The sequence below is a fragment of the Mixophyes fleayi genome, chromosome 8, assembly GCF_038048845.1.
Source record: "Mixophyes fleayi isolate aMixFle1 chromosome 8, aMixFle1.hap1, whole genome shotgun sequence".
Lineage (NCBI taxonomy): Eukaryota > Metazoa > Chordata > Amphibia > Anura > Limnodynastidae > Mixophyes > Mixophyes fleayi.
The window spans coordinates 48,557,621-48,572,502 of record NC_134409.1 but is presented as its reverse complement, the minus strand read 5'-3'; the positions used below and the strand labels follow the sequence as shown (position 1 = coordinate 48,572,502).

At 39.1% G+C, this 14,882-nt stretch overlaps 2 protein-coding genes across 3 annotated transcripts in view; both read left to right on the top strand.

Annotated features, from left to right (window-relative positions):
- Positions 1 to 14,882, top strand: part of DBT (dihydrolipoamide branched chain transacylase E2) — a 269,271-nt gene that overhangs the window by 76,785 nt on the left and 177,604 nt on the right. The gene's annotated exons all lie outside the window — the stretch shown is intronic.
- SASS6 (SAS-6 centriolar assembly protein) lies at positions 247 to 13,092 on the top strand. The gene is made up of 16 exons (XM_075184053.1): positions 247 to 480; positions 1,360 to 1,420; positions 4,572 to 4,756; positions 5,730 to 5,901; positions 5,994 to 6,071; positions 6,976 to 7,095; positions 7,381 to 7,572; positions 7,836 to 8,030; positions 8,139 to 8,228; positions 8,399 to 8,578; positions 9,444 to 9,525; positions 9,911 to 10,008; positions 10,107 to 10,241; positions 10,357 to 10,433; positions 10,606 to 10,694; positions 12,369 to 13,092. Exons 1-16 carry the CDS (start codon positions 410 to 412, stop codon positions 12,464 to 12,466), a joined length of 1,923 nt encoding a protein of 640 aa, XP_075040154.1. The 5' UTR covers positions 247 to 409; the 3' UTR covers positions 12,467 to 13,092.

The following is a 14,882-nucleotide window of genomic DNA, read 5'->3' as shown; positions in this document are numbered from 1 at the left end:
AGCGACCACTTGCAAGATCACATATACGTCGGGCAAAACACACCTCTACCACACTCAACATGGCGGCGTAGAGTCTGAGACGTCATGATGTCACTGCGCACAGGACGCAGCAGGCGGTTGATTTGGAAATTGTACCGCGACAACAAGAGACCGATACTAAGGAGGGGGTACCTGTAGAGGGGTGTAGTGGGGAGCTCGGGTGACAGGTGGATGAGCACAGGGGGGGGTAGCGGAGGCAGAGGGGGTGTGAATCATAGACAGCTGGTGGTAGTTCGTATAGTGGTGACAGCAAGAGAGGGCTGTACAGGGGTAACAAGAGGGGAACATTGTATAAGCGGTGAGTAAAGTGCTCAGGGGGACTGACCTGTAATCCCAACGAGGAAGCCCTAGGACAGGGCAGCTCCGCAGGATGTCTCGGGTTCAGGAGCTGCTGAGCCAGCAGATAAAGGTTTTACTGCGGAACCAGGACTGCAAGGAAAGGTAATCTGCTGTACTGATGGCTCTGGAATGCGTCAACATTCTCCTATCTCTCAGTGCTGTTATTTTTATTATTGTTATATGTTCTATAGAGCCATCATGTTCTACAGCTCTGTAGAATCTGATAAATTGCACAACTATTACTGCCAATGTACAATCTAAGCTAACCAACCTACCAGCATGCCTTTGGATCATGGAAATAAATCCAAGCATGCATACAAACTTCATAGCACCATCGTAGGAAGGCCTAGCATAGTATAAACCTTGGAGAGAAGATAAAAATTCATCAAGGAAATTGAATGTCTGTTCTCCAAACAACCGGTTAGCCAGATGAAGAGCATATGAGGAACCAGATTTCTTATTAATCTGAGCACCCAGGCCCACCACTTCTTATTGTGGAACAGATTTACCATGTTTAGCCTAAAATGCTCTCCAGAGTATCATTACATATTTTTGTTGTATAAGATGTGTGTTCTTTGAAATGTGGATTCTGCAGAATATGTCTTAGGCTCACAGATCAGTATACTTGACAAGCAGTTACTACTATTGAAAGATAAAAAAAACAGTATTTTATTAATAACTAGTTTATAGACTATGATGTACCCAGTTCCAAATAGATATCCACATAGATACTTGTAAAACAATGCAGCACAGCATGGTTAATGTGTCATATATGAATAGATAATTTAGCAAATTTGTTAATGGCATGTCTGTGCTAGAAATTACCTCTATTATGCAAAATGTAAATAAGTAATATAATTGTTTTCTCCTTGTTGGCTTTTTCCTATTTACAGTTTTTCTGGGCATTGTAATTTGATGATCTTATTTTTTTTGGCACATTTCCTCTTCTATAAAATACTTCTGTTTCCTAATCTCTTCCAGAAGGCAGACTGTCCGAATCTGCATTGAGCTGTGCACAGCGTCAACGCCTGTCCATAAGAAGGTGTGTACAGTTATGTCACTCTATAATCTGATCAGCTGTGCTTGGCTTTTAGCTCTCAAATTCTAGAAAACTTATGGCACTTGTTAATTATATGGATGGTACTTGACTCTACCCATCTGTCATTTATGTTATCAATATGCCACCTGGTCCCGTCTCTGTCTACCAACTCATGTGGTCAGCCCTCTCTGCCACCAATGCTGATCCCGCAGACAAAGCCTGTCAGCCCAGTCATTATGGAGAAAAGTATCATTGGAAGGTTGTTTTAAATAGCTGGTTGGACTGGTGCTTATGCTTGACCAAGCTACAACATTGACAACCTTCCACTGCTTAGTGTACAAGTGTGGAGTTGTATCCTGAGGTTTGGGTCTAGAACTTGTATAATATAAAGCTGATAAAACTGGGAGATCTCTGCACTGCTGAGGTAGTTTGTAAGTATAATATAATCTATAGTGAACCTGTGTTGATGTTGTTCTACTGTCATTGTTTATGGGATATTCCTGCTATCCTCAGGTATAACTGATTGCTTCATTAAATTCCTCAGTATGTCATTTAAGCTTTGCTTATAGTAAAACAATACAGATGGCAAAGTTCTAAATGTGGTTACAGATCTTTCGGGTAAGGTCTGAAATTAAGTAAAGATCTATCTCTTATTGTGGCTACATAGATGTAAATGTGTGTAGAGGTATATTGGTATAGTGCTGAGATTAATATACTTTAGTGTTGTCAAATTAATAAAAAATTCTAAAACTGCAGAAAACACTGGTAGTTTTAGATGAATAGTTCATGCTTTCCTCAGACTGCAGCCAAATGTAGTTGTTTGTGTGGGTGTATATATGTGTATGTGTAAAATATATATATATATATATATAACTCTGCATTGGTAATGAAAACTTTACACACGAGACTCACATGAATACAGTAAGTTTTATTAGTGAGTGGTGCAGATTACCAGCCCCTGTCCCAAAGAGCCTAGCGCCTAAGGAAGAGAGGCTATGTGCTCAATGGAGGTGTTTTCAGCCAATATATGACCGTTTGGTCAGATATAGTGTTAGTGTGTTTACTTACACAATGAATGATGGTCATCCCAAAGTACCGATGATCGTTCCACACATTCCGATCCTTCAGTGTCTATGCACTTACATGACTGTCCGCCAATAGGGGATCTTAGTGTGACAGGTCTCATTACTAAAATTTCTTGGCAATGAGGGATGTATTGCCTGCATGTAGTATATGTTATTTCAGTCCATGTGTTATTTCACATCACCTGAAGTAGTCACTTGTCAGACGCATTGCTTGACCATCACTCTAGAGAGAAAACATTTGTGAAATAAAGTGAGCACTGGCATTTATAGTATGGATGCAACTCGGTTTATCGTTGAGTTAATTGTTAGAGCAGAAACAGTTTGTATTGTGTTTATGGATATGTATTGGCACCTTGCAGATGTTATGCCATCAGTCAATGAATTAAATGGGCTCGTAACATGCGCTGTTATAGCCAGAGTGACAGGAGTGCTCTCCAAAGAGAGGTGAATTTGTGTGTTTGTTTGGGCGCAGCCTGATTTATATAAATGCCTCAGCCTGGTGCCAGATGGTGTAGCTGTGTTGGCCTGATATCGGAGAGGAGACTGCAACACCTAGGGTTTGGGGAAATAGAGCAGATGACGGGCAGCACTGTGATACGGGAGCTGGGTACAGAGTGGTGTTTCTGCAATGGCCGGCATTGAGTGCACTGGGTGTAGATGAATAGTTAATGTCCTGTTGAACTTACACATTCGGGTTACTCTGAATGTAGCAGTGTTATTACCCGGCACTATGCTGGATTGTCATTCAAGACAGGAGCTGCTGTCATCCATTAAGTCGATGGTTATGACAGATGAAGAGCACATATCTGAAGGTAATCGTGTACAGTGTGTACATGTGAATCGGCAGACAGATTGGAACTTCAGTCGTTCATAAAATCTTTAGTGACCGCAAATTGAATTTTTTTTGTTTTGTTTTTTAGTGTGTACCTCGCCTAAGGTGATATGGGAACTGACTTCTTGAATTTTGTTGAAATTAGTTGAGAACCTTCTAGTCATTTGTAGATGGGTTTGCCACATAAATGGACAATTTATGAGAACTGATTGTAATGTTTGTTCAAGGTGTTAGAGGAGTTATTCCTAATCAAGGAGAAGATTATATAGCTTTGAAGAGTTTTGTTTTTTTATTTTCTATGCAACTTTTTGTATTGTAGTTCTTTGTATTTTATATGCAGCTTACCCAAGGAGACTTTGCATACATTTTCAGTGAATTATGAGAATGAGTCCACACATATTATACTTTATCTGTGGGCAAATGCAGAGTACCATTTCTCTTGTTCTGTATGCTGGATATAATTCTCGGTACCTGATTAGTCTTGGTAATTTTTAATTAACAATGTATATATGTATGTGTGTGTGTGTGTCAGGGAATCATGTGCTGTAAGTAATTGTCCTGGGTGAAATTGTTTGCATCTGAGATGGGAAATGTGATACTACAGTGTTCTCCCCAGAAAATTTGCCAGCCGGGTGGCATTAAGAAGCAGTCGGGTGGGGGCAGTTGTAATATTTTACAATAATGTTGAAAAATGTTGGAGGTTATTGCCCACACCTGCCAGGACTGGTGGTCAGTGGTCTAACACACACTGCTGGCTGTAGTGCTTACATAGTGCCTGCTATAACAATGGTTTATTGGGCTCCAAGACTTGGGTGGCAAGTAAAAACAGCCAGGTGGAGTACCCGGGAAATAGATGCTGGGGAGAACACTTTATTACTCTGTGTATTACTCTGTGTATTACTCTGTGTATTACTGTTATTCATTCTTTCTGTTTGGACTTTATACATTCATGCAGCACTGAATCTAACAATTCTTGAACTCTTCTTGTTGTATAGTCTCCATTATGTAGAGCCAAAGTTATGGCCCTACGCACTGATGACATTGCACAGAGCTGATCTAGAATGTAGTTTTCTACTGGTTCTCTGTAAATGGTGCCTATTAAAGACTACCAAACCTAAAATGCAAGTAGTTTATGTAATGGCTTCAGTAGAAACCTTCAAGAGCTATAAATGTAACTAGATGTATTTTTTGTTTAGTGGTCCCTGTAACTACTACAAATGTACTCCCGTTCCTGCAGGATCTAGTGGTTCGTATGACTGATGACAGTGATCCTTTCTTCCTCTACAATCTTGTGATATCAGAAGAGGATTTCCAGAGCTTGAAACTACAGCAGGGCCTGTTAGTGGATTTTTCTGCTTTCCCCCAGAAGTTTATTGATTTGCTCTATCAGTGTATCAATGAAGAAAACAAAGAGGTGCCTAGGTAAGGAACCTTCTCTATAAGAGGTCTTTCAGTCTTCTAATCAACCTTTTACAGGCTCTGAAAGGCAAAAACAATGAATACTTTTATTTAGAACTTTCTAATTCTTGACCTGTGTGTTTTTGGAACTATCTTATTTGTTTTTCATGATGCATTTTCTTATGCAGAATGTTCACAGGTCCATCGTTAATCTGAGTACTGTGCAGCTTTCCGTCCTAGAGTAGTGTATGATCAACACACCAAGTGCTCATAAAAAGTGCAAAACACACCTAAAGGTGCCCCCGGGTGCGTAACTTTAGGCCTTTATCCTGACCCTCAAGCCCAAAAAGTCCTTTAGGGGGCAAGGGTCTTCGGAATCCCCTTCACCACAAGGCATGGGAGGGACCCTTTTTCCCCTGGGGTCTGCTGAGACTTTCCCCAGGGCACCAAATCTTCTTCATGGCATGTGGGAACCTCAAGCCTACACCCACCCCCATCCCCTGAATCATGGGGAAGAGCCCATAGGGGTCACCGCACCACCACAATCTATGAAAAAAAACAAAAAAAAGTGTGACGCTGATAAAACAAGGTGGTGAATAAATAGGTCAGGCTATTGTAAAAATGTCTCCTGTCCAACCAAAAGACCAAAGAAAATGTAAGAAACATATGCTCCATGCGCTACTCCAAATATTCAATTATTGTGACGTGTTGGTAATATAGTCATTAATGACAACTTTATTTCCCATGAAATACATTTATTAGGATGTTATGAATGCATACTGTACATAAAATGTATTTGTACAGTTGCTCTTGATTGCAGACATGTTGTAGCATGTATACACGTCTATCTTCACTATCCTTGGCACTTACACCAGACCTGTAGATAGTGATACCACTGAAAAACACATACCTTAGAAAAGAAGGGGTAGTGGGGGAGGATTATAGCTGGAGTTCTCCTGTTTGATGCATACTGATTAACATATCTTGTTGTTTACAGATTCCTTCTACAGTTGTCGTCTTCAGGCGCTGTCTTGGGTAGTTCGCCTGCCCAGTTAGATGTGGTTGAGACTAATCCGTTTAAGCACCTCACACACCTCTCTCTGCGACTTCTTCCAGCAAACGATATGGAAGTAAAGACTTACCTGGCGACGTGCCTAAGATGCATTAAGGTAGCTGTCTCTGGGTGCAGTGTGTAGAGTTCCTTTGTCGTCTTACTTTGGATTAGAGATGTGTAATGCTGTATTGGTTTCTTATTGGGCAGGATGAAAAAATCATGTTGCAGCAGACATTGAAAAAAACAGAAGAAGATCTGAGTCGGCAGCTGATGTGTGCACAACAGGTGAAGGAAAACTGTTATTCTTTTCTATTAACAGATGACCTATTTACGTGTCATCACCTATGTTTGGCTTTATAAATTGAAAGAAGGCTTTAGGTAAAAGATGGATGTTGACAACATATTGTTAATTTATTATTGTTGAGTTCATCTTAATCATTTGAAACAAGTTTAAAAATAAATATTTACATATATCAAGCTATAGATGTATGTAGATATTGTGGTAATACATGACTACAGACTACAACTTTTTATTTGTATTCCTGAATATTGTGGTCACATTGTATAAACCTGTCAAGTGTCCCCCTCAGTATTTTTCAGTTACTATTGTATCAATTTTACCAGAAAGTAGGTAACGCCTACCTGCACTGCTATAAGTGTAAAATAAGTGAAGTAGTGATGCTGCCCAGGAAAAAAATTTTTTTTTAATTTAAAAGAAAGCATAAGCTCATTTACCATGTGCTATTCAGTAGTTAGTGCAGCACTAATATGTCAGAATGCAGGGGGTGAACTACATCTACTTTGTTTTATCTTCAGTAAGTATTGCATGAAAGTACGTCTATGTGAATGAATCCCTTATGGTGCCACATTTGGACTGGATGAAATGGTAGGAAGTCAATATGGTCCAATTGATTTGTAGCATTGAAATGGATGTATATAATGTAAAACTGATTGCTCATGCTGCCGGATTACTCCATTTGAATGCTATCCAAACCTTTTAAATGTGATGCTGCATGTATGTATTTAAATACTTGTTTGTGGGTCAGATCCCGTAGGAAAATGTTATATAACCGTCTGATGCTAGGGTTGCTGAGAACCAGAGAGCGCATACACTTGTATTATAGTAATCAAGTAATAGTTTTATCATTGTGACGCATGTGTCTGATCACTGTCCCCATCTTTCACACAGGCCCTGTCTGAGAAAAGTCTGGAGCTGGAAAAGCTGAAAAGTGACTCCTCTTACAAGATTTCTGCACTAACGAGCCAGCACACAGCAGAGCTCACAAGCGAAAAAGAGAAGTCTCAACAGGTACAAGAGCGAGCTTTGAAATACCACAAAACGCATGATCCTCCATGTGAGAACAGCCAGACAGCTGCCAGGTTTAGACCCCTCACCTAGAGCAGTTGTGCTGCGCAATGGCTGCACAAACTATGTGTTTTAGATATTTTAGTTGATTTGTAAATGTCTATATAATCTCATGTGTGTATGTTTGTGCATGTTGTCAGTGGGGACCGTGGACCTTGTGTAGTACTTTGTACAATATTATGTTTGGCCATAGTTTTGCTGTTATTTACAGTTGGTCTTTCCTTTCAGACTTCTGCTCAGCTATTACAACAGTATGAGCAACATAGAAAGGAGTATGAGAGCTCACATCAGAAGAACACACAGCACATGCAGGACAGACTCCATGAGCTTGAACAGTCCAACAAGGATCTTCTTGAAAGGAGATATAAGGCTGAGTCCACCATCAGGGAGCTGCGAGCAAAGTACCAAGGCCTGGAGGAGGTAATGATACCACCAAAGCTGTATGTAAAATGTCTTTGATCTCCACAACAGTAGGGTAATGCCCATAGGCCAGAGAAGGGAACAGAGCCAGTGTATCCTCATCCCAATTGTACTCTAGAAAGTGGTTAAAAGCAATACTGAAACCTGAACACTTGTAGTTGCCTGGCATATATTTTCATCCTACCATAGTTGACATCTACTTGGAAAATGTCATATGCGTAATACGACCACAACACAGCCTGACTCGCTATCCTTATTTTCAGGAGGTACAGAGAGTACAGCAAAAGGTGGCATCCCTAGATAGAGAGAACACTGCACTGGATGCCGAGTGCCATGATAAGGAGAAGGAGATAAACCGTCTTCAGACGCGGCTGGCTGTTCTCGAGCAAGAGCTGAAGGACAAGGACCACTTAGTTCTGAGGAATAGTGAGATTCTCACAGCTACCCAGGAGCAGAAGGTAGGGGCCTTAATCTAGAACTTGTGTGCATCTGACACTCCTGTAGCCAAATGTTACGTCATTTTAATGTGTTTTTGTTCTTGGCTCTTTTTTTTTTCTTTCTAACAGACCAGATTAGAAGCCAGCAGTGAGAAGAAGCAGGTGCAGATCGGGAAGCTGGAGGCAACTATAAAATCCTTATCTGCAGAGCTCCTCAAGGTGAGGACCAGAGTTGGTAATGTGAAGAATTGGAACACTGTATTGTATTGGCTCCATAAAGTGATCCGCATATTTCACTGATTGAATTGCTGGATAAGTGCTACATTAACCCAGTTTGCCCATATCTTACAGTATTTTTTATTTTTCCTATCCCTGCTATTATTATTAAGGCCAATGATATAATAAAGAAGCTTCAAGGGGATTTGAAGACTTTGATGGGCAAATTAAAGCTGAAGAATGCAGTTACTGTGCAACAGGAGAAACTGCTAGCAGAGAATAAGATTTTGATTCAGGATGAGCAAAGGAACATGAAGGACGTTCAGCAGAGTCTGAGGTTGAAAGAGGAAGAGGTAATGTATTGGGCATTCTTGGATATAATGGTGGTGAAAGAGTATTTAGTGGGCAGATGTAAATGGGTAGTTCTGTGATGTGGATTGTAGAATTGATGAGTATTGAACATGCCCCCAGTGCTAGTTCATTGTTATACAGGTTCTGTGATTCAATTAGTCTTTTTCTGCAGTGGATTCCTAAGATATGTTGATTTAGATGAATGCATAATTTGTATGTTATGCAAATATGAGGGAGTAGATTCAGAGGTTGGAGTGGTGTGGCAAAAACTTGTCACAAACTTGTTTTGGGAACCAATGGAGGTGGGTGAATATAGAACTGATATTGATGTGACTGCTCACATGCACAGTCTACTCGGCACTCCACAGCAACAAACACTAACGGCTAGATTTACTAAGCTGCGGGTTTGTAAAAGGGGGGATGTTGCCTATAGCAACCAATCAGATTCTAGCTTTCATTTATTTAGTACCTTCTACAAAATGACAGCTAGAATCTGATTGGTTGCTATAGGTAACATCCCCACTTTTTCAAACTCGCAGCTTAGTAAATCTAGCCCTAAGTATACATTTCTTCAAGTCTGACTAGGTGGAGAATAATAGATCCAGTAGCTATTCTAATATTTTAAAATGCACTTTGCCTTTTTATGATGGAGGAAAAAGTATTTGCACAATTATATTCTGTTTTAACAATGTGAACTAGGCAGATCCTGATTTGATGTAAACATGACTGTAGTTCTATGCAAGATAGAAAAATTGAATGTGTAATGTTATGATCTATGAATGCGATAAAATGGTTGAAAGTGTTTACAGTGCATTAAATCTGACTTGTTGATTTTAACTGGTAAATATACACTGTTTTGTATTTCAGGTAGAAAAACTACATGAACAGCTTCAACAAACAGAAAGGAAATTGGAGGAGAGCAAAGAGCTGCTTAAAACAAATGAGAATGGTGAGAACTGTATTTAAGATAAGGGATTCAGACGGTCCTGTGTGAGATATGCTTTTCATGCCCCCTTAGTATCGCCATGCATTCACCGTACTGCTGCCGGTAAACACAAGGAGATTATGAATGTAAGGCGGGGGGATACATCCATGATGGAAGCAACAAAGGTGCTTGAAGAGTGCCTGTGTGTATATACTGCTGTGCTTCATCACTTAAAAAAATAAATAAACACATCAGTGTGTGTACATTTATTTTGACTGGCAGTGTCACACATAACTGCACGATTAAATGCTCCAGTTGAATCTATTTAGCTGTGCATTCTGTAGTGAATTTGTGGCCACATTTGTTCGCTAGCTAAACATAACTTACTTTCCATGTTACCTTTATGCAGTTATTTCCTGGTTAAATAAGCAGCTGAACGAGAACCAATCTGTGGGTTCCAATCCGAGCAGTGCCCCCATCAGGACAACCGTGACATCCAGCCATATGGTGAGTCCTTTTCTGTACTGTACTTTCATTGTATGTATAGGACATTGTTAGACATAATAGTCTGTACTGCATGATGTCATGATCTCATTCTCTTACAGCCAGAACACCGGATACCTTTCCACAGCTCTCGAATACATTATCCACTCCCTTCCTCATATCCAGTTATACCTTACATTGCACCTGCTGCATCCTCACAGCAGCCCTCTCTGGAGGTCATTCGCACAGGTCCACGGGTAAGCAAACTCTGGAGAAAGGGGCCATTTATGAATATTAGATCGCCTTTGTATTATGTGTATAGATCTGCATTTTGTTTGCTACCTGTCAGACTGATCTTCTCTTCTTGTTAAGGTTCAGTACAATCAACTTGCTAAAGCAGATCTCCCACAAGGTCTTTCTGGATCAGCTCAAAGTGTGAATAAAGAGAAGTAAGTACAATGGTTTTGTGTTATGGAGCTTACGGAGATCTCTGAAGGGGTTTCATTCAGAGACTGCATTCATTAATCCAGAAACCTGTTAGAAACAATGCAAGAAGAAAAGAAAAAAAAAGAATATTATGACACAAGGGAGCCTGATAATATGTAATTTGTGTTATTTCAGCGGAGAACCAGCAGGCTTGGATCTTAAGTATCTAAGGAAGAGAGAGGGTGCCCAGCCTCTACAAGGTCTCAGTCAAAACACTGCTCCCGGTAAGATAATTTGGGTCTTTCTTCTCAGCTCAGATCTATCATTGTCTTTTGGCAGCAACTTGTATTATATTTTTAATGCCAGATTGGGTCTTTTTATTAGATATGGTTGGGCCAAAACTTCCTGCTGGTTCTAGCTTTAGGGAAATCTCTTGATCTGAATGGATGAACTGATTCCCTGGCTTATGAGGTTTTGTACTAGTTCCTGGACTGGGCTGTCTGGTTAACCGTCAAATCCTTTATTTAGACCAGTACAGTATATATGGGGGGATAATAATCTCTATATTAGAGGTAGTGGTTAGTTTTGTAAGACTAGGTGGGAAAATGTGTAGTAGTTATGCCGGTAAAGCAAGCGGTGTTGGGCTACTACTACTTGCAGTGACCACTATTCTCTTCACATAGGATGACAAAATGAATGGAGAAATAATGTTAGAAAATGTTTTAACATTTTGGTTATTTTGCACACTAGGCATTGGTGGTTACAGTCAATGTCAAAGGTTAGATAGCGATGTTGCATTGTTTTTCTTTGAAATAAAGCCACCATAGGAATACCATCGTTATCTATACACTAGCACCTATAACTACACACTATCCTACATTAATTGATCCATCTATAAATGTAAAATAGGACATATTTTCAATAACAACTTGGTATTCTTAAAGGTGTAAGTGTTGCCCCTTCATCGGAGATGCTTGCAGTGTGTGTTGAACAGATTCAGTGTACTGATATATCTTAAAAAAATAATCACAAGTGTTCTTCACGTGGACGCTTAGGACAGAGCATAGACCCATATTGTCTGTTACATGTCCATTATTCTTCCAGGGCTAGGGATGCTGCAATTTTATTTTCTCGTTCTTCAACGTCTTAGTGAATCTAAAGGCATGTTGGCTGTCTTCTGGTTCCCTAACTTGTGTTTTTTAGGTTAAAGTAGAACTCTGCAACATACCTTCTATACCTGAATATCCAGTCAATTCAAATTGAATTGTTGCCGTTTTAATAATTGTCTTTTCCTGGGTCATTTGTTTACATTTGGAAGTGTTGAAGCAAATGTGCATAATTTTCATTCACATTTGGCCACTTTATTAAAAGTTTGATGTTACTTTCTTTTGGAAGAAGCCTTGTTCCTTATTACAATGCTATGATCTATCTCTATAGCTAACGCTGCTCCTCACCTTTTATAAATACACAAATTTAGTAAATTGTTTGCAAATAACTTTTTTGGTGCTGCAAGTGTTTTTAAATGTTTTTTCTTTATTTTTTAAAACCATAAAAAATAAATTTGTCACGGTCAACTTTATGTATGGCGATCTGCTGATGTGAAAATCAACATTACTGGTGGCATAGAACAGGGGAAGTTGGTAAAAGACTCTCGAAGATTTACACAAAAAAATATGGACATATTTGTGAAACAGCGATTGTGTTAACTTTTTTATTTTTGTGTAGGTGGTAGTTGATTCCACATTTGTGGGATAAATGATACACAGAATTTCAGTGTCCAACATGATCTTACTTTTTTTTTGACTAGTTATATTATAATTCTTTAAAGCTATTTCTGTCATAGGAAATGGACACTGGCCCACCATATATGATAATTCTCTGGGGCGAGTCATGATTTTTTTCATACACAGCCATAAACCTAGGTAAAATAGTGAACCACCTTTCTTTCGGAATTACAGAACCCCAGAAAACCAACCTGCGTACAGTAACACAAGCAAAGACAGGTCGTCCTCCTATTCAGTCGGCCTACTTTCCAGGACAAGTGTCGTCTTCATGATTGGTTAAGACAAACTGGGTAACTTCATTTCTGAAGGACCTCCAGAAGCGGTGTGGATGAAGTTGTTTGAGGCTCAGCCATTGTGGAGATGTTATGGCTGCTGAGGTTACTGTTGACATGCCACAGCGTACTCCAGCATGGACCTGATGCTTTTAAACATTTGCTTCAGCCACTTTTTGTGAGACTGTTTATTCAAATGCAAAAAAATGTTAATTTGCTTCTGTGTCTAAATATTTTGTTTTCAGTATACTAGTATATGACTGATGTGAATATGAGATGAAATTTCTATAGTGTGGTTCTATGTTTTAACATTAATCCATAACAGCTGGGAGAGAGCTTTGTTTTCACATAGAAGCTCTTGAAATTAATGAGGGGCTTAAGGAACAGGCTGGCTGACTTGTTCTCGGACATGAACAAACATGAAAGCTCTTCAGAACGGTGCACTAATTTATCTTTGGAAATGGATACGCTTCAATACTGTATTTTGCACATCATGAACTTCAATCTATTTAACACTTTATTATTCCAAAGAAATATTTAAATGCATATACTACCTCTTGTTGTTGTATAACAAGTCTTTTGTCTTGCAGTGTAATTTTTTTTTATAATCCGAGTGTTAAACGATTCAGAAAACATTCTGAATGTAATGATTCAATATTAAAAACACTTAAATCAACTTCTCAGCTTTGGGCATCTGTGTAATAATTATCACACCGACAGTTCATTTTTTTTTTATTTTTTTTTCATCCATGGAAACATTTCCTTCTCCAGGGAGCTGTGATGGGTACACACCTATGCACTATCAATGCATTGTCCCAGTGAGCGTGCTGATTCGTGCATACACACCTACACACTTTACTGTCAGATCTGTGATCTTCATAGCTATCTGCTGGCCATGAGTGCATACACACTTTCACATTTGCCCGTCCTTGTTCCATTGTGCTTTTTAGGAAGTTTAGAAAACCAAGTCAACAGCTCTGATTTAGTATGATAAAACATGATTGTTCAGATACTGCAAGAGTGTGTACACTCCTACAAACTGTTTTGAATTGTGCACCCTGCTTTACAGTCATGTGTTCCTGTTTGTTTTCTTTACACTGAGATCAGCAAGGACTATAGCAGTTGTAGTAAAGTGACAGAGCAGTGCTTTTCTGTTCCATTTACACTAATTACTAGCATATAAGAAGCATCCTTGGCAATGGAAAGGGTTCTATAAGCCAGAGCAAATATTTCACTTTCTATATGTAAATTTTCTGGGAGAAGCCTGACTGATAACCAAATATCAGCTCTCTTAGTACAGCAAGAAGTGCAAAGCCTTTTAATGATCATTCAACACAAGTGCATGAATCTAAAACATTTTCAGAGCTTTGTGGTCAATGGCTGTTAACAAACTGCTTTCTTTTCACACTCTGAATAATGTGAGAGACAACAGTTCCTGCAACCCCCACCCTGCCTTGCTGCAGACACATTAGGACACCAGTGTGTTATTAAAGATTTAGGTCAGTGCTGGGCAGCAGATAGTTGTCTGGTATAGAGATATTCCTAGTGACACTCACAGATAATGGCTGGATGTTGGTGTGTTCTCATAAGCTTCTCGTGTAGCAATTCAGTTAACCTACTGTTGACATGGAGAACACATAGATAATGTGTGACATGTATCCTACCATTGGTTTAGACTATTGATACCTGTCTTATTCATGCACAGCTTCACTATTTTTCATACAATGATAATGTATTGTAAAAGCAAATCCTGTGATCAAATGTTTAGCTTTACTTTTAGCAATAAAATGATGTATCTACACCAACAGACATGTCTGAATACAGCACAAGTCCCATTAGTTCTTGATGGGTCAATGCAACAGCATGTCAGAAATGGGGATGCCTATTTCTTTTGCTTGTTAATGTGACAAGGTTAAAGCATAATTAAAACTGCATGTTGCGTGTAGAGTAAGTTAAGATTCTAGAATTTGATACTGTGTGTATAAAAAACCTTTTACAAATCCAGAAATTAATGCTTGATAACCTATCACAGAAAACATTTTGCAGGGTGAAACACACCTGAAGGGATACGGCACCCAATATTTTTTTTTATATGACTGTGTCAAATACCTCATGGGGGATGAATGGACAACTGGTACCTGGCTGTAGCCTTTAAATATTTTTAGAATACATGCTTTTTGAGAATGGAGAAGAGCCTGTTCTTAGCTATTGCCAGGCACAGGGGGAGAGAGTGAGTTCTAGTTCTGAGAGAACTAGATATCAAATCTTAAAATTGATGGTAGCCAAGTTAAAAAGACATATAGAGAAAATTATGTACACAAAACAAAATACAGGCAGCATTAATTATATTTTTATAGTAAGGTATATTTATGGCTAGTAGACCTCAAACTCCTCATGGTAGAGAAAATCCAGTCAC